This window comes from Oryza sativa, chromosome 2 (genome assembly GCF_034140825.1).
Source record: "Oryza sativa Japonica Group chromosome 2, ASM3414082v1".
Taxonomy (NCBI): domain Eukaryota; kingdom Viridiplantae; phylum Streptophyta; class Magnoliopsida; order Poales; family Poaceae; genus Oryza; species Oryza sativa.
In genome coordinates, this window is record NC_089036.1 from 26077318 (window position 1) to 26097524 (window position 20207).

The 20207-nt window shown below is 44.7% G+C and overlaps 2 protein-coding genes across 2 annotated transcripts; both read right to left on the bottom strand.

Moving 5' to 3' along the window:
- Positions 1-1008: 1008 nt before the first annotated feature.
- Positions 1009-4172, bottom strand: LOC4330097 (vacuolar-sorting protein BRO1). The gene is made up of 2 exons (XM_015772134.3): positions 3485-4172; positions 1009-1774 (listed from the first exon to the last, which is right to left on the bottom strand). The coding sequence occupies exons 1-2, from the start codon at positions 4100-4102 to the stop codon at positions 1331-1333; spliced, it is 1062 nt and encodes a 353-aa protein (XP_015627620.1). The 5' UTR covers positions 4103-4172; the 3' UTR covers positions 1009-1330.
- A 226-nt stretch (positions 4173-4398) lies between these two features.
- On the bottom strand, positions 4399-6628 carry LOC9268771 (ethylene-responsive transcription factor ERF054). Its single transcript, XM_015772133.3, has one exon. The coding sequence runs from the start codon at positions 6402-6404 to the stop codon at positions 4983-4985; it is 1422 nt and encodes a 473-aa protein (XP_015627619.1). The 5' UTR covers positions 6405-6628; the 3' UTR covers positions 4399-4982.
- Between the last annotated feature and the right edge of the window lie 13579 nt (positions 6629-20207).

Below are 20207 nucleotides of genomic sequence, written 5' to 3' on the forward strand. Positions count from 1 at the left end.
CCATGTTTTGTTCCCATGAAAAACTTTTCATTATGTCACATCGAATATTTGAATACATGCATGGAGTATTAAATATAAAAAAACTAATTACACAGATTACGTGTAAAATTACGAGACGAATCTTTTAAGACTAATTGCTCCATGATCTGATAATGTGGTGCTACACTAAACATTTGATAATAACGGATTAATTATGCTTGATAAATTCGTATTGCAGTTTATAGGCGGAATCTGTAATTTGTTTTGTTATTAGTGTATGCTTAATACTTTAAATGTATATCCGTATATCCGATGTGACACGTTAAAACTTTTTACCTTAAAACTAAACATGGCCCAAATTCTTGTGATTTTTTTAAGAATGCGAGTCTTATAGGACCAAGTCATGTCATATACGCCAAGGTGCACTTTGAAGATGCTTCGGCTGTGTTTAGATCCAAAGTTTAGATCCAACCTTCAGTTATTTTTCATCACATTAACCTGTCATACACACATAACTTTTCAGTCACATCATCTCTAATTTCAATCAAAATTTAAACTTTGTGCTGAAAAGACAGATTCCATTGCCACGACAGGAGGTGAGATGGAACGAACGTAGCAGAATTTGGCAATAATAATGCAAATGCTCACCTGAGTTAATGGATAAGGCCGGGAGCACACACTTGGCTGTGGTTGGCCGTGCGCCCGTGCCAAACCAAAAGGAGCACCTAGCGAGTAGTAGCGACTAGCGAGCACGAGAGGGACCGGACAGCTCGGCTTCTCGTTGGTTTCCTCGGTTCGAGTCGCCGCGCTTGCGACTGTCGCTGGAGACGACGCTTGCTTGCGTTGCGTTCCCCCGCCGTGGAGGAGCCGCCAAGCCGGTACGTTCTGTGGATAAAGAACGTTCTGAAAGCCTTCTGTTCCCGGCCGATATGCCCGAGTATTAGCACAGATCCCAGTTGACAGTTGTAGAGATGGCGTCGGTGCATTCACCAGCACGATCGTTCAGTACATTGCCTTCTTCAGACAAACACTTGAAGAGGGAGACCCATAGTTGCCAAAATGGCTAACAAAATAAGGCACTACCTCATAATATTCTTGCAAAATGTTAAGTGGCATGTAGATGAACCATCCATGTTGTCTACAATAACGAGCCCACAAAGATGGTATGGTAAATCATAGTAACAACCCATGTAATCGCCAGTGCAGGTTCCTGTGGCTATTTACACCCCCAGCAAGTAAACAAACAAATCGTAATCGACCCTGCAATTCACTGCAGCAGACGATCTTTAACATGCAAATGCAGTGGCACTGACACATGTGATTCCTTCCTTTTGCAACGTGAAGGGTTTCCTTACGATGATTGATTACCGGTTTCTGTCTTCACATCTAAGATCTCACTCAGGGAAGCAGACCGGACAAGTGAAGCTGCTGGCAGAGGAGCTAGTAGTTTGGCTGCTGGGACTCGCAGAAGATAGATGCGGTTGTTCTCATTCAGTGCTCTCTCCAAGTTCTGGTTCATATCTTGTTCGAGTCTGGAGGCAGCATCATAAAGGGATCCTGGGGCTCCACGGACAGCTTTCTTTGCATCGACAATTGCATTAATTCCAAACTGTAATCGAGCTATCTCTTCACCGATTTCTGTTTTCTCATGCAGTTCAATAGCATAGTGATAGCTAGCTTCTGCATTGAATAGAGCAGCCTTTAACAGGATGTGTGCTACCCAAGATCTCTCAAAGTGGTTTTGTAGTGGAGGGATAACCAGTGAAGCATAAGCTTCTTCATAATACAAGGCAGCCTGCTTAGAGAAAAACGCACAACGTTAGGTATTTTCTGATGTAGATGCTTTTGGACATGAAACATACAAAAAATGAATACTGTGCAGTCTATAGATAACGCAAGTTAGGGTGCTAACTTCGCTGCTCCAATAACCTGATGGAAACAGTAAATAGCACATCTGTAAACTTTGGCTTTCCTAAGGCTGTGTTTGAGGGAGAGGGGATTGAGAAGATTAGGAAGATACGTAAAACGAGGTGAGCCATTAGCGCATGATTAATTGAGTATTAACTATTTTAAACTTCAAAAATGTATTAATATGATTTTTTAAAGCAACTTTCATATAGAAATTTTTTGCAAAAAACGCACCGTTTAGTAGTTTGGGAAGCGTGCGCGTGGAAAACGAAACAACCAATCTCCCCATGTTCTCCAAACAAATGCAGCCTAAGTCCTGTATTTCTTTTTGAAATGATTGGTCAAACTTTTAAAGCAGTTGGAACGAGTTCAAAATTCATTATTTTCTTAGTGTAAGAATTATGCCACAGTAATTTTTTGGTCACAAAATGCTGGTGTGATATCAGTTTAGGCATAATATACAACAAAACATCCACCTTGCAACAAGTGTTCACTGGTTCTGGAAGTAAATCTGTATTTTAACAATCAGGATTTGAGCATCATAGGTTATCTACGCCAACCGGGAAGCACAGACAGAATGATGTTTGAGGCTTAAGTCTAACATGATCTTCATTCTCATTCAGAAACTACTTCATGGTCCATAGAAGGAAATGAATACATCCACCAATCTGCAGCTAGTATTAGATCTTCTGATTCAATTAGTTCTTTTGACCCAGTTAAAAAGTTAATTTATTAGATTTCATATGTATGATGGAGGATGGTAAGACAAATGATGGACCGAGACATGCAAGGTGATGACATGTTACTAACAGTTGTCCTGATGCTAGTGCCTGTGGGAAGCTGCTCGTGAACTTACTTCAGATATTTCCTCCTGTTGTCTATTCATTAACTGATCTGTTCTTCAAACTTAACTCATAGTTCACATAATGATCTAAAGCTAGAATTGTACTGTATCAGTATTCAGTAAGGTAGATTACAAAGAATGCTCAGCCAGCTCAGTTTACTGAATTCCTAGCACAAAACAGAATTCTTGGAATGGATGTGATAGTAAAAAATGAACATTGTGCAAGTTAGGGGTGCTACATAGTGCATAGTTTACTGCAAGTTTCTGTCACTGTAATTCAGCACAAACAGTATTACAATAAGCTAATATAGCGCCAACCCAGCCTCCCACAAAGGAGGCTTTATAAACTTATAGCTAAAGCTAATATTTCACGAACTAACTGCAAATCATGCCATAGTTCTAAGGGGAATGCAAAGGGGGCTATTTTCGATACTGCAATTGGCAGTTGGCACAAATTTATAGGTTATGAGCTAATGTCTCACAGTCTCAATTGCGTGCCACATAGCAAATATAAATTGGCTGCGTACATCCGGTTTGGATGTATTCTAAAAAGCAAATCTAGAAAATGCATCCTCACAGCACCCCTCATAGATCATAGTATGTCTATCTAAAAGGATTTTTTGTTACAATATTTTCTTTGCATAATTTGCTTCACCCAGTCAGAACCCTAACAGCCAACAGGCAAGGGAGGGGAATTTTTTTCTGATCAATGCAGTGCCACTAGGGAAGATGAGCGAGCAAATCCAATCTCACCTGCTTGGCGACCTTGGAGCAAGCCGCTGACGACGTCCCCGCGGCGAGAGCGCGCTCGAAGCAGCACTCCTGCGCCTGCGCGAGCATGAGCCGCTCCAGCATCGCGGAGGCCTCGGGGCCCATATCCACCGTGTCCTCCGTGTCCTCCTCCTCCCCCTCCATCATCTCCCCCGCCGCTCTGAACGCCCCCGCGGCGCGCTGGAACTCCCCGCACGCAGCCTTGACCCCGCCCACCGCCGCCCGGTCGACGGCCGCCGCGATCCTCGACGAGGCGGCGCCGACGTTGAACACGACGGCGGCCTTCTCGAAGCGGAGGGACGCCGCGGTGCGCCTGAGGTGGGGCCTGAAGGCGTCGTGCCAGGTGAAGGCGAGGTCGTCGTCGAAGTCGCAGGGGTCGTCGCGCGCGGAGGCGAGGAGGCGGTGGTACCGGAGTAGGAGCGCGCGGCGGGAGGCGGCGTCCTGGGTCGTCGCCTGGGAGCTCGGAGCGGAGAGGGAAGCGCGTGCCTCCCGGAGGTCGGTGAAGAAGGCCGAGTTGAAGAAGTGGCGGTCCCGGAAGAGCTCGGTGGCGGCCGTCTTCTTCTCCGGGACGGAGAGCATCGGCGACGGCGGCCGCGACATTGCACGCCTCTTGGCTTTGACGGCGGCGACCGGCGAAGGCGAAGGGGATGCCTGCAAAGGTTGCTACTGCAATTGTAAATGCTTTCCTGGCCCAGCTATTAGTAGATCGGCCCATCTGGGCCATTGGGCTATTACGAGTTTCTGGCCCAATTTCTTCTCAAACAGTTCGAAATTTCGAATCCACATAATAATTCCACCGATCAGACACTCGCGCCATTAATGTTAACATGTCTGTCCATATTTGTGGTCATGAACTCATAACGATGACTTGAAGACGAAAAACAAGACTTTAGGAAGACATGCAACTATCAATTCATTATTATTGACCATAGAGACTACAGTACAAATAAGTACCTTGCCGATGGCACATCTCTTCCAAATCAAGAAGACACACATGAATAAATACATGATAGTACGTGCAAGAAATGAAGAAAACACAAGCATCAAGTAAGAACAGAGGAGAGCATAAAACCCGTCTCCTCTTTCCAAGCCTCTTTCAGGAATCCTTAAACCCTTACATGCTACATTCAACTACAAATCCTGCAGGTGACAGACACTGATACGATCACTAGCTAGTCAAATGTCTAAAAGAATCCATCTTTGAAAAATCATGGAAAGATCGATAAGGATGACGCTTGTAATATTTGGCCATCCTTATCCCAGCCTAAAAAATGCAGCCGGGTTTTTCCTTGTGGTTTTCAGGAGGAGATTGGTCAGAGAGGAAGGTCGGGAATGGGAATGCCCTCGAGGAGTTGAGATATTCCTGCGATGTGATCGCTGATCATACTGTGCGATGCCACAAGCTGTCTCAAAAATTTGCAACCTGTGTGCATCTCACAACCTAGGTGTTCCTGCGTGTAAGAGTGGCGTGTGATGCTGTTTAGTCCTTCCATGCGAAGGTTGGACTGTGGCAAGGAGGGGGAGGACGAGGAGGAAGAGAGGAGGAAGCGGCAGTGGCCATGGCTGTCCCTGCCGCCGGCACCGGTGCCACGAGGACTTCCGGCGCGGTGTAGGCGTAGTCCATGCCGGTCTGCTCACCGGCCAAGCGAGACTGGAGGAGGAGGCCGTGGGCGCTGTCCATGTCGTAGTCCCAGACGGAGCTTCCTGGCCCCCAAGCGCTGAACCACGCCTCGTCGGCCGGACCCCAAATGCCGCCGGACGTCACCGACGGCTGGAACATGGCCGTGTTGCCGTCGCTGCCATGTTGTTCAGCTGTCTGGAGCTGAGGATTCAGCTCGGGTTCTGGAATGCCGTCCTGCTCTGCTACGAAGAGCAGAGGCTTCGGTTCAGTGTTGGATGACTCTTCTGTAGGCTGCTGCGGCTGCGGCTGAGCTTGCTGCGTGTGGCTCTCGTCCGGTGTAGGCGGAGCCGAAGAGGAGGAGGAGGAGCAGGAGGCCGCGGCGCTGGCGCTGGTGCGTCCGCTCCCGCCGGTGCGGCCTTTGCCAAGGAAGAGGTCGGGGAAGTTGAGCCGCGCGTTCTCGCCGCGGAGCTTGAAGGCCTCGCGGTCGTACGCCATGGCTGCGTCCTCGGCGGTGTCGAACGTGCCGAGCCACAGCCTGGTGCGGTTCCGCGGCAGGCGGATCTCCGCCACCCACTTCCCCCAGTGGCGCTGCCGCACGCCGCGGTACAGTTTGGGCGGCCCAGGCGCGCGCAGCAGGTGCTGGTACAGCGACGGCGGCAGGGCGCCGCCGCGCACGCCTGGGGGGCTCAGGTTCAGCGCCTCGCTCCAGTAGCGCAGCAGCAGGCGCTGCTGCTCCTCCGGCGGCAAGAACTGCGGCGGGAACAGAGGAGACGCCGCCCCAAACTGCGGCTGCTGCTGCTGCTGCTGCTGGCTACTGCCGAACGATATCATTTGCTGATTCTGCAAGGGTGATTGCTGCTGCGGCAGCAGAGGCTGCGGGTACAAGCTGGAGTACTGCAGCAGCGGGAGGAGCCTTGGTGCCGCCGCGCCCGGAGACGGATCGTACGCGAACGGAAATATATGTCGCGACGATGGCGGCTGATTCGGCAAGGACATCGCCGGGGGAGACATGGGGTTGGAGACAGAGGACGAGTCGGGGGAAGCAGGGGCCGACGACAGCGAGGAGATGGAGCGCTGGAGGCGACGATCGGGGCTGCGGATCTTCTTCTGGGGACGGAGCAATGCTGCGGCCGCCGGCGCGTCTTCTAAAACTGGCACCGGCTGCTGCGTCTCGGCCGCGGAGGAGGAGATCGCCGCGCTCACTCCCTTCCCCTTCCATCTCCGCCCGTGCCCGCGCGCTCCTCCACCGCCTCCGCCTCCGCCTCTGTCCACCGCGTCCATCCCGCCCGATTCACGAACACACCCAACAACGCCGCGCGCTCTCTTCCTCACACACCACCGGTCGCGATTCCACCGAGTGCAGTAAACCCGGCCGCCCGCTAGAGCAACAACAAAATGCTGCGGTAAAACGAGCGAGACGGCGGGGCGGGAAAGGCTTTGGGCGGGCGACCGGTGTGCGCGTGTGCGCGGTGGAGGCGCCGAGCCAATGGGGCGCGTGGTTCTGATTCGGGGACGAGCGCCTCGGGGCGAAACGGGCTTATAAAGGTGGGTGATCGCGCAATCGAAAGGCGAGGTGGGATTTTTTTTTCGATCCCGTGGAGGGTTCCACAGGGGAGGAGGAGAAAAAAAGCATGCGTCGTTTGTGTGGCGGGAACGGATCGTGGTCGGTGCCCGGGACCCACGCGCATTGACCCGTCTGCCCCTCTCGCCTCGCGACACGGCGGACGTCACGATTCGTGCCGCGGCGGATGGGGCGCCGCACGGATCTCGAGGCGTAAGCTGGGGGCACCACGTAGCTTTCGGCCGCTGTCACGGCTAGACATGGACGGTACTGATCGAGAAAGAAGCCTTAGACTGATCCATCTGTTGCTTTCCTTGCAATCCAGTATTCTTCTTCTAGTCTCAAGTTTCTCTCCGCTTCAAAAAAATCGCGTTGCTCCTCTTCTCTAACTCCAGCAAAGAGACAATATCAGCGAGCGTTTCAACTTCCAACGATCCGATCTTAACTCGAAATAATTTGACGGTTTTGGACGATTTGTGCAACCAATGCAAGCAAGATGAGCATATACTCCTACTTTGCGAAACACATATCAACGTGTTATTGGCCACAGTGTGCATGATTAGGGTTGTGAAAGAGCTGCATGCCGAAAGGGGGTGAACAAACTAATTAACTGAGCTTATCGTCTTAATTGTTTAGTGGAAGATGGAGCTCTAGCCACAGAAGACAGAACTGATTACATAATTTGGTCTTTTGCTGATAACAATAGTAGCCACAGAAGCTAGTAGATTAACACAATGCATCAAGGATAACTATGATCTGCACAAATATTGTTTAGTTTGGCAAATAAAAAAATTCCCTCTTCTCCGTGCACCATGAAGGATTAGCAAGAGATGAGGTCACGGCGCGCATTCCTGCCGGAACAATCAATGCAACAACTCGTACGGAGTAAGCATATAAAACTATTGCGCTGACCATTTCTTTTAGTGACATGTTTATGGGTGAATGGTGATCTCTATCTGTACCGGAAGCATATCAATCTTACCAATGGAGGAGTATTATATAGTCATCCAGTTCTGAAGTGCTTCTGCCTTTTCTTTCCCCTGCTGGATCAGGCCTTATGTTTGTTTCGTACCCTCAAGCAATCAATTAAACCCTATTTTCCCTATTTTTGTCATGATCTCAAGTGTGCTGCTCGGCATGGTATATCCCTCTTATTTTATTCAGTTATCATTTTATTCTGAATGCATAATGCACTGATTTTTCTTTCCTACCCATCAAACTGACAACAATGAGTGCTCGATAAATCACTCATAACTGTTGAGTTACATAAGCAACGTACGATGAGCAGAACCTTCCCATTTGGCAGTTTCCGAATAATCAGTATTATGAGATAGTAACAGCCATGTGCATGCAGCCATATACTCGAGGACAGAACCAAGCTTCCCGACGAATCGTGCAACCTTTTGCCGTTGCAGGCTCGTTCGCGAAATCTCCATTTGCAACATTTTTTTGAAGCCGAAAAATATAATCATAAAATTCACACGCAGTGGTTTTCTTTCCCAACCACACCGCGAATACAAAAGGATTGTCTTCATATGGTTGAGACGCCGGTTAAAGAACTCTGCTGCAGCAGATGCAGAAAATGGGGGAAAAAAAGCTTATTGTGTACATACTCTCTCTGCTCTTGTTTGAGGTAAACTAGTACTCCCTCGTTTTAGGCTACAAGATGTTTTGACATTGATCAAAGTCAAATTGCTTTAAATTTAACTAAATTTATAAAAAATATAATAATATTTACATTACGAGTAAAATCCATAACCGGTCTCTAAACTTGTACCGTTGTGTCATCCCGGTCCCTAAACTCGCAAATCGACCATTCAGGTCCTCAAACTTATTTGATTGTGTCATCCCGATCCCTAAACTTGCAGATCACTCGTTTAGGTCCTCCAACTTGTTCAGTTGCGTCACCCCGGTCCCTAAACAGGACGGTCTAGAGACTTTATATCAAAAAATAATTCATAACTTTTTCATGTGAACTCTAATGAAGACAAACTTTATATCAAAATTGTAGCCCTCGACACGACCTACAACTTTATAGTTGTAAAGTTTTTGAATTAAAACTGTTTAGGGTCCTAAAATATTGTTGCATGTTTATAGATTTTGAAATTTTAATTTTAAAATTACATTTTGGGACAAAAAAATGACTTAGAATAAAAACAATTCAACTACAAAGTTGTAAATCGCATCGAGGGCTATAAGTTTGATATAAAGTTTGTCTTTATTAGAATTCACATGAAAAAGTTATGAATTATTTTTGAATATAAAGTCTTTAGACCGTCCTATTTGACCCAGATAATATTCAAATCCAAGTTTAGAGACCAGAGCGACTTAACTGAATAAGTTGGAGGAACTAAACGAGTGATCTGCAAGTTTAGGGACCAGGATGACACGGTCGAACAAGTTTGAGGACTGAACAGTCGATTTGCGAGTTTAGGGACCGGGATGACATAACGGTACAAGTTTAGGGACCGGTGATGGATTTTACTCTTACATTACCAAATTAGTTTTATTAAATTAATAATTAAATATATTTTTATAATAAATTTATCTTGTGTCAAAAAATATTTAAATATTCCTATTTTTCTATAAACTTAAAGCAGTTTAACTTTAACTAAAGTCTTTTTAAATTTCAAACTAAAGAGGGTGGAGTATTACGCTATCAATTTTCGGCAAAATTTTTTTTCCGAACTTTCGGTAATATCAGCTGATCAATTGACATGTTTCCCGAAAATACGACACAAGCAGGGAGGGGCGCTAGTCGCGGTGACCTTTTTGGCATTTATGCGCGCAGCACGACGCACCGAGAGTCCGTGACAAACCCAGAAACTGTCGTGCGACTGTGGCTTCGGCTGCCGATCGGGGCCCCCTCCCCCAGGCCCTCCTCTCCTCGCTTTCGGCACGCACGACTCCAAAAACTGCACCCCCCGCATTATCAGATATTCAGATTACTCCCATCCTCTCTTCTCCCCCTCCACCACGTATACACGTATTATACGAGAGCAACCCAAAGTCCACGGCGACAAGCCAAGGGTGCCCAGGGCCCCATCTCCACCGCCGGCCGGCGGCGACCACCGCCCTGGCCCCACCCACCAACCAACCAAAACCCCCCTCTCTTCCCGCGAGGCCGCGACTCGCCAACGGCCACTGCCAAGCGTGCAGGCTGACTTGCCTTGCCCCGGACGGGCCGCGCGCGCCGTCGCGGAGGGGGAGGGGGGGGGGGGGTGGTTAAATGGCGGGGAGACTTTTTGCACGGTGGCCGACGGCGACGCCGCGGAGCGCGGGTGGCCACACACGATGGGCACGAGCCAACACGCACGGCGGCCGGCCGGCCGGCGCGTGGACGGTCCGACACGTGCCCGCGAGACGCACCTACGCTACGCGCTAATGATTCTGGGACTCGAACTTCCAAACGTGGCCCAGCGCGCGTGTGTTAATTTTTTCAAAAGTCAGGGGAATTTAGCGACTGCTACTGGCACTTGGACATGCATGGAAAAGGCGCACAAACTAGCTAGTACTAGTACTACTACTCTACGCGACGACTACTTGGACAAGTGCGCGAGCTATCCAGAATCGAGAACCTTCCATGCCACTTATTTAGATGAGATTAAAACTTTTAAGTACCTATCACATCGAATGTTTAGACACTAATTATAAATATTAAACGTAGACTATTAATAAAGTACATCCATAATCTTAAACTAATTCACGAGACGAATCTATTGAGCATAATTAATCCATGATTAGCCTATGTGATGTTACAGTAAACATTATCTAATTATGGATTAATTAGGCTTTAAAAAATTATCTCGTAAATTAGCTTTTATTTATATAATTAGTTTAGTAAGTAGTATATATTTAATACTCTAAATTAGTGTAGACTAAAGTCAAGTTCCTGATACAAACACCACCTTACTGAAAGAGTTGCTAAACAATTCCATGTGTCCTCGTTAGCCCCATACAAATATCTGCGAAGTGCTTCTTCCAGGTGGCACTGTTTACGTAATCAATTTTAGTCTTCCAGAAGTTTGATGGTGAAATATTGTACCACTCCCCCCAGTATTTTGTGTAAAATATTTTTTGTTATAACCTGTCTTGTAGTTTTCCTTAGTAAAATGTTTTCCAAATCCATCTACCTACCATTTTTAGTCAAATCTATTTAACGCTAGAGTACATATGTACTACTAATTATGTGGGTTAATTGTCTCAAAATTTATTTTAATCAATTTATACGTGGAATGTGTGTGTGTATTAGGTTCTTTAAATAAGGTTATTATGGTCATTTATTTATTCTCCTAATGTCTTAAATTAGGTAGAATTTTAATTTTTATGGGACGGAGGAATTATTAAATATTGGACACACTGATAAAAATCCAACTTTAACATGAAAATGTTTACCTTTTAATTAGGTGGATTATATCATGACTGTGTGTTATGACCTTTAATTTGGTGGATTATATCATGGTTGTGTATAATGAACTTTAAGAGTATTTCTATTAAACAAAACATGCTACACAAATTATCATGGACTCTTTGCTTTTCTTTCGAAATAAATATAATGTCATTGAAAATACCATGAACTCTTTTATTAGTTTCATTTTTTCCAAACTTTAATTAGTATTAAATTCAATATACTCTTAGCTTCTGCATCAACTAAAAAGGCACACAACCATAGTTAAAGGCACATGGATTTATGATTTGAATTTTTGTTGAGTATCGGACTTGTTTGGTTTACTACAATGTCAAAATGTTGACAATACCACATCGTATGAAAATTTTACTAGTGCCAATTTTTTTTCTACAATTTATGTGTGTTATTAGCATGTCTTCATAGTAAACCATACACTAGTCAAAACTATTCAAATAACAATAATTTGATAGGGCACATTTTTTTCATCAAACAAAAAATGGCCCATCACCACACCGGTGGTTGTGTTTCCAATCGGGACCATTATCATACTGCTTGAAGTAGCTAGCGAAATTGTTACCAGCTGCACCGCACGTCAGTTTAGCGGCCGTCATATTACCTCAGACCTCAATTTAACTATCCAGATTACGCAATACACAATCATACATATGGCTGTACCTGCGAAGTTGTGATAAGGTCCGCGATGCAGATAAAATACAGCACAATGATTACACCCTAAATATGATAATTACAATCGCTCGATCCATTAATCAATTCCTCACCAAGCTAAGGCACACAAGTACTTAACGACCTTATCAAGACGCCACGCACGGCTGACGTGGCCTGCACGGCAGCTGAGCACGGGGTGCGCATCAAACAGGGGGAGAGCTGTGGCTGTGTATAGGAGCGGCTCATGTGACCGAGTTGATCAAAGGCGCGTTCCGAAACGGATTAGCACGGGTGATTTTGTTTAATGCTCTAAATTAGCAAGTGCTTTCCGGAAGCAATTGCCTTTCATTCGCCTGTGTTGCTAATGATGCCGTGACAGGTCAACCCTTAGTGCGGGGGGTGGCAGAGTTGGCGTCACCATGCTTTAATTTGCACGCATCTCTTTGACTTCTTCCTCCTGGATGCATTAAACCAGTAGCACAAAAAAGATCTTGATTTTGTAAAGCACTCTGCAGTTAATCACTAGTAGGGAGTATTATATTTCAGTTGTGCGTTCTAGGTTAGCTAGATATTTAGTTAGCGATCCGAATATGACATGGCATTCATGCATGATCGCTAGCTCCAACTTTAGCTTGCAACAGAGTGCGATAACGATCAAGTCAATTAGCTGGTACTACTACTTTATGTGTCTATCTCATGTAGTTTAACTCCACTGATAAAACTTGTCTTGCAAGAGTAGTAGCTCCCTTATTTCTCAGAACTAGTGGCAAATTAATTAATTTCTACATGGAATCACTCCATGTTTGTTAGATTAACCTGGCCGTTGTGTTAAAGGACTCACAAGACCCAACGTCATATTACTGGTAAATCAAGGCCAGGTTAATCTAAATAAAATATTTATAGATTTATCATCAATTCTCGAAGTTTATACAGTTTAACATCATAATATTTCGTTTTTAAGATTCATCTTTGATAATTATTTTTATAATATATATAATTCACATGTTATTAAATTATATTTTTAATAGAAATTGATGATACATGTTTGATTTGGGACAAAACTAAAATGACAAGTGATTTAAAACGTATAGAGTACATTAGTTCTAAACCAAGCGGAAATAGAAAAATAAACCTAGCAACATGTTCATGACAAAGAAATAGTGTCAAATATTGTAGTACTAGCTATACTTAACTAGTAAGTACCTTACTTCTGAAGTGTGATATTTAGTCTCTACAATTATACTTAGACCGAGGTAATTCTTTAATGGATAATTTATACTTTGAATGCGTGCACAATCCTAGCTTAGTAGTAGTCTTTTTGAAATATATATAGTTAAACCGACCTAGGTTGTGTGGCTTGGTCAAGAAATATATATATCAACTAATCTTCAGGAACGGACAAAAAAAAGTCGGCATGCTTTACAATTTTTGTACAGTACAATGTTATATGATAGGATTGATAGCTAACCTAACCACAGATCGACACACACCAACGGAGCAACACATTTATATACTACTATTATTTAGGTGAAAACAGACGCACAAAAGAACAACATTAGATGATAAATATCTTTCAGATGCAGTGTTTATTTTCAGCGTTCATACCAAGCTACAAAATACATCGTACGTCACAACGGCGCAAAACGCCTTTGCAGGATTCGGGCGATCGTCTTTGATAATCACTCGATGCCACATTCATTCACCTGAAGCAAAATCCAACGAGCTGACATTTGTGTTCTAATTCGCCAAAAAAGTAGCTAGCCGGCTAGTACTACTGTCCAACAGAGCCCGGAAGCAACAAATACTAATGGCCGAGCCCTCAACATCAGAAGTGGTGTAGCGATGCCTTCATTTATTAGTTGAAGGTCCAAACCATAATTAAGACGCCATATGTATTGCAGAGTTGCAATTGGAAGATACGGAGTAGTAGAAGTAGAAAACTGAAGCAGAGGCTCACAATATCGTTCGAATTTCATCTTTGATATTTTGAAGGTACCATATGGTTTGTGTCGAATTTCAATCGAAATTCATCAAATCCTGTGAAATTTGCAAACTTTATCACCTCATGCTGCTGGGCTCGTATTTCAACTCAAAAAAAAAGGGCATGTTCACTTTGATGTCATTTTCAACCTTACCAAATTTTAGTAAAGTTGTCAAAAAAGTGGCTACATTTAGTTTGCTGCCAAATTTTGATAACTATATAAGAAATGCTGCCAAAATTTTGGCAACTATGCTAAAATTTTGATAACTTGCCAATAAGGTTTTTTTTTGGCATCAAAGTGAACATTCCCAAAATTGCAAAATGCTGGACTATACTACGTAGGTAGAAGTGTTGGGCGGGCATTCATTTGGAAACATTTTACTCACTGGGCCCAAAAAGGCCTCTGAAGAATGGGCTTGATCACAAGTCCTCCTCTTCAAGACCTGCTCAAACTCTCCTGGCTTCTAGTTTTACCCAATGAAAAACACACCCTCATGACTAAACATTGAAGCCTGGCGATGAGACAAAATGAAAAATGGAATTGATATTCACTATTCTAGATCCAGTGAAATTAACCAATAATATGCGGGCACTATAGTGCTGACGTTTAGTTAATTCTGAAGGGCAAGGAGAAATAATTTGGAGGATCTAATTCCAAATAACTGAAAGTGAAATTCCACTGACCGTTTGGAGTATCGTCACTGTGCAGAAACAGCTAACAACAAAAAAGACGCAGCTGTATCAAAAGTTACAGAAAAAAGGAGAGGTGGAGAGAGGAGTAGTAGATGCTTCGTGCATCCGACGGAAACTACCAGGACGCCGTCCATCCACCACAGTGAAGACGACGTAGGAGCGTGCACGCGAGCTGCTGATTCTTCTTCATTCTTCTCAGATTATTTACCGGTTTACTGAAACGAATAACAATCCGCTCAATAACCATGTAGACAAATGTACGGGAAGAAATTTTCAATGCTTTTTGACGTACCGTACGTAGGATCGAGCTAGCACTGCGAGCATTTGAAGGCTCCTCTTAATAAGATAGTATATATGTGCAGGTTGGCCCGCAGTACATTCGATACCAGCAGGTTGCGAGCTTGCGATGGTCCAGGCCGAACTGAACTAGATCAACGGACCGGTGCATGTGAGCAATTTGCGTGGATAGTCATTGTCTCTACATCGATTTGTTACTATTTCCTCCGTACCAATCGGTCGCGTTCACGATCCACCGGTCCGGAATTTACCGCGCGTGTGTGCGGCAAAGTGCTCCTGTAAAATAGGATTAACTAACAATTTAATTACGTACGAGGAAAAAAAAAGAACTGAGCGTTACGGACAAATTAAAACGATCGAATCCAAACAAACATGAACCATTATTTGCCGATCTACTAGAAGGTTGTTGCAGTGTAGCTTTCAGGGCATGTCAGTATATCACATACTGTGACATGAAAGTATGGATCGATGGATGGGATGATCGAAAAGACGAGAAAGTAGCAGTCGATGTGGTCATGTGGAATTGTTAAGTTGATTTTTTTTAGACTGAGGATGCATAGCCTGAGAACAGACAGCCCATCGGAGTGTCCTCTACTCCCTTACGTTTATCCCAAGTTCCCAACCCCATGAATCTGACTTTTTTCAAGCTAAATAGAAGTCAACGGGGCAACATTATTAGATGCATGATTAGATCGAACAAAACACCGCGAGAGAAGTGCAGCAGCAAATGCGCCCGCCCGCTCCTGTTTGCATTGGTTGATAGCTAGCTGTGCGCTGGACATGAGAAAGACTTGGAAAGTTCGTGTTAAATTCGTGCAAAACTTCCTACTACGTTAAAATTAGGCTGCAAGCATGCCACGTTTCATCGGCGCATCGATCCAATAATTGCGATTTTTTCCCCGACTGCAGTTGGACAAAACAAATGACAACTAACACAGTTGATGATCACACTGTCGCGCAGTCGCACCGGCCACTAGCAAGATCGAGGAAGCAAACAGTTTTTTCTAAAATCTGCAGGTACATGAGCAATGCATATATGCATTGCAGCTGGAGTTCGACCAGGATATAGGAGTCATCGACAAACACCTCGATCTCCAATTGATTGGCGTGTAAATGCGACAACGATAGATACATAATACATACAGATCCCCTCTGAGGCTGTGACGCATAGTCAGGTTCTCTTCTCACCGACGTCCATGTACTCCTCCCCAGATCGATCAGCTCCCGTCCTGCTAGCTAAGCTACACATACTACTATGCGTTAAGTTTCGGCTCCTTCACTCGTGATTGCATGTGCCACCATGTCCCCAGACTCCCAGAGCGATCGAGGTACAATTTTGTACACGCGTGCAGGTGCAGATGGAGAGAGAGAGAGAGAGAGAGAGGGAGAGAGGGAGAGAGAGAGAGAGAGAGAGAGAGAGATGAGGCACCAACCACAGGTACGCCCGCTGCAGGAGGGAGTGAGAGGCCCCGTGCGGAACTGTGGATGCATATGTGTGTCCGCCGCACGGAAACGGATCTGTGTATCATCCTGTAGAGAGATGGAACCTGGAACCAGTCGAGACTGCGTGGTCTGCGTGTGTGGTGTTTGCCCCTGAAATCGCTTGCCGCTTGGCGTTGTGGCGGTCGGCCGGCATTCGCGGATTGCGCGGTTCGGGGGGGGGGGGGGGGGGGGGGGGCAATCGATCGACAGGGCAAGGGAGCGCATGCCGGCCGTAATCGTTCAGGACACGCACGGAGCGGCACGCACGTACGGCCTACGTGCATCATATCGATCGATCCGTCGATCTCGGACGGTGTGGCAAATGCAAGTGAGGGGCGTACGTGGCACGAAGGCCTCCGCTCGATCCATCGGGTATTCCCGGCTGGTAAATTCTCGGCTAAGGGGGTGTTTATATTTTGGGGGGGGGGGGGGGGGGCTAGCGGTGTAAAATTTTGACGTGCCACATAGATATTATGTAGGGTGTTGCATGAAGTGTTCGGACACTAATAAAAACACTAATTACATAATCCGTCAGTTAACCGCGAGACAAATTTATTAAGCCTAATTAATCCGTCATTAGCAAATATTTACTGTAGCACCACATTGTCAAATCATGGAGCAACTATACTTAAAATATTCGACTCGCAAATTAGTCGTAATCTATGCAATTAGTTATATTTTTAGTCTATATTTAATACTTTATACAGGTGTTTAAACGTTCTGTGATATCCCAGGGCTTAATAGGATTAATAGAATACTCATATCAACGAGTTGCAACTTCTTTTTCGGAAACCGATCTCCAAAGAACTCCAGGGTTAAGCGTGCTTGGCCTGGAGCAATTTGGGATGGGTGACCGACCGAGAAATTCTTCCCGGGTGCGCACGAGTGAGGACAAAGTGTGCAGAAAAGACATGTGTTGGTCTGTGAGGGCATTCTATGACCTATGAAAGCTATCAGATGTAAGCGGGCCCGGCCTGGGGGAAGGCGGGACTTTACAAAGTGGTATCAGAGCCGACTCTCACGGTTTCACGGGCAAAAGCTATCAGATGTAAGCGGGCCCGGCCTGGGGGAAGGCGGAACGTTACAAAGTGGTATCAGAGCCGACTCTCACGGTTTCACGGGCGCGTGTGTCACAGTTGCGCAGGCATGGTGCGCATGGCTGGTGTGGACCGGGAGTGGTCACACAGCATTAGATGTAAGCGAGCCCGGCCTGGGGGAAGGCGGGACGTTACACGTTCGATGTGACATGATGAAAAATTTTAGGGTGGGATCTATACAGGGTCTAAGTAAAAAAAAAAGAAGAAGCAGCCTTTTCTGCTTCTCATCATCATCGTGCAGCCCATAAGTTAATTATTGCAAGAGTATCAGAGGCCTTCATGCTGTCGACATTCTCCTCTCCCCGTAATTTGATATAATCGCGTACTCAGAAAGTCAACCCGTCTTACTGCATGTAGTATAACATAATGTGCATGGGCATCAGGGACTAACGAATGGTTCATGTCAGCGTGTGATGCAGTGATGGCCTCCAGAGTCCTGGGCATATGGAATCTTCAGTGGAAAGATCAGCCTCTCCTTCCTTTTATCTTCTTTAGAACAACCAAACACTGCGTCCCCATGATTTTCTACTATTTTCCTCAGCCCTGCAACAATCTTTTCAGGTGTTCGGCTCACCGATGCACCACGTGCCTTAGATCTACTACCACCACTGGGCCCTGGCTACAGGTTACAAGCATCTAAAATACGGTGTAACTGCGCTACAAATTAAACAATGCACTGTTAAGCGAACTGCTATTTTTCCGGCTGATCATGTCATTGCTGCAGGTGGCATGGCACGGGGCCTACTGGTGCAACAAGATCCGCTTGCAATATTGAACAGTTGTTTCTTTCGCTGGGGTCAACAACCCCTGTATCCATCGCTCATCGCTGGCTTGGGTGGCGGGTAGCTGGTGGAGTACTACTCCTGGTTTTTAATCTGTGATGCAGAGTCCAACGTTTTTTTTTTTTTTTTGGCAGATGGACTGTGTGCTGATCATGTGGCACTGTCTTGGTGTGGTGCCATGACGCAGTATGTAGGGGCGCGTCATTTCACGGATCCGCTGCTTTTCTCAGCTTTCATCTTTGTGTGCATATATGGCGTGTGTGCTGGATATGTACTGTATGTCTACATGTGCTCTGTTGAATGAGATATTTATGTTGGTTCCCTTGTTTCCTTCTGCCTGCGTGCTGCGATTATATATACTTGTTATAAGCAGTAGTGTTGCTGCATCAGGCAGTTGAAATTATAAGTCGTTGGATCTCAGCTGATAGCAGAAGCCATAATTTGTTTATTGGCTTCTTCTTCTTACAGATTAATCAATTGAAACTATCAATTCTTGTGTGACAACTGACAAGGCTTAATTTGGTGGTAGGAAGGGTACTGGTACATGCATGCAGAGAAGCCGGTGCCGGCGATCGAGGACGCCGGAGAAGGTCGGAATTTATGAAACAGTGGCTTGATTTGTCATACAACTCCAGAGCTGTATATGCATAAAAAGCTGGATGGACGAGGACCACAAACAGCTTGAAATGACACGATACCAGATTGCGGTGGAGCCGCGATCCGCCCGATCGTCCCGAAAATTTCAAGATTGGAATGAGGAGAGACCTGTAGTAGTAGTATATGAGCCTGGTTTATTACAAACTTTTTCTTCAAACTTTTAACTTTTCCATCACATCAAAACTTTTCTACGTATATAAATTTTCAACTTTTCCATCACATCATTTTAATTTCAACCAAAATTTCAATTTTAACGTGACCTAAACACACTCATGGTTGGGTCATTTGATACTAGTATTTGTTTGGGACACCAGTCATCTCATCATCCCCATAGGCAATTCGGCGTTCGGCACTGCAGAGAACATTCTTCTTTTCAGATCCGTGACAGTTGTGACATATGCAACAGTACTGTAGCGACTGATTTTTCTTCAGTAATTAAAGCCATGTAAGCTCGGAAACAATTTTTACTGCTTGCTGAGCCACCGTCGCAGGGATTTTTACCCGTCACATCGCAACGTGTGGGTATGCAGTACCGTCGGGCGTCGGCAGTCTCGTTGATCTCGAAAGAACGAAGAGCGCAAACGAGTGCAAGTAAAGAGAAGCGAAGCGACTCACGCATAGTACGCAGAATATAGTTTGCACTTTGCAGGACAGGATTATCATCAGGATTTTAATCGGCTGCGAAAGTGAACAAATAACACGGCCTCACGTACAAGCACTACTGGGAATCATATATACGAAACCTGTAATGGGCGATCGATCGCCCAGCCTACGGGGGTGGCGATCGGATAGGCCCCCCTCTCTTTCTCCACTGGTTTCCTTTTTTGACACCGCATTACTTTTCTATTTTAGTAAATTTATGCATCTAAAGTTTATGGACGTGACTACACAGCTAGTGGTAACTGGTTTGTCTATGATAGACACTATCCATTTATACTTCAAATACAATTTTCTCTAAAACTGCTTATCCGATCTACGATCCGATTATACCGTTGTGTTCGTAACAATTAAATATTTATAACAAGATCTCACATGATTATATTTTGATGAAAAATATAAATTACTTTTATAATATATCTAAATTACTTTTAGATTTCACTAAGTTACTTCTTAGACATATAAAAGTAATTCAATAAAGCCTAAAAGTAATTTACATATACTATAGAAATAACTTATAAAAAAAGAAAGTAACTTCTATAATATATGTTAATTACTTTAAAACTTTATTGAATTCACTTTTATATGTTTAATAAGTAACTTAGTGAAATCTAAAAGTAATTTAGATATATTATAAAAGTAATTTGTGATTTTTTATCAAAATATAACCATGTGAGATCTTGTTGTAAAGATTTAATTGTTATGAACACAACGGTGTAATCGGATCGTAGATCGGATGAGTAGTTTAAGAGAAAATTGTATTTGAAGCATAGATGGTAGGAATATTTTTTCTACTTGCTTGA

Coding starts and splice junctions, on each gene's coding strand:
- LOC4330097 (XM_015772134.3), bottom strand. CDS start 4,102: ATGTCGCGGCCGCCGTCGCCGATGCTCTCCGTCCCGGAGAAGAAGACG. Junction 1,775..3,484: donor GCTCCAAGGTCGCCAAGCAG/GTGAGATTGGAT, acceptor TTCTCTAAGCAG/GCTGCCTTGTATTATGAAGA.
- LOC9268771 (XM_015772133.3), bottom strand. CDS start 6,404: ATGGACGCGGTGGACAGAGGCGGAGGCGGAGGCGGTGGAGGAGCGCGC.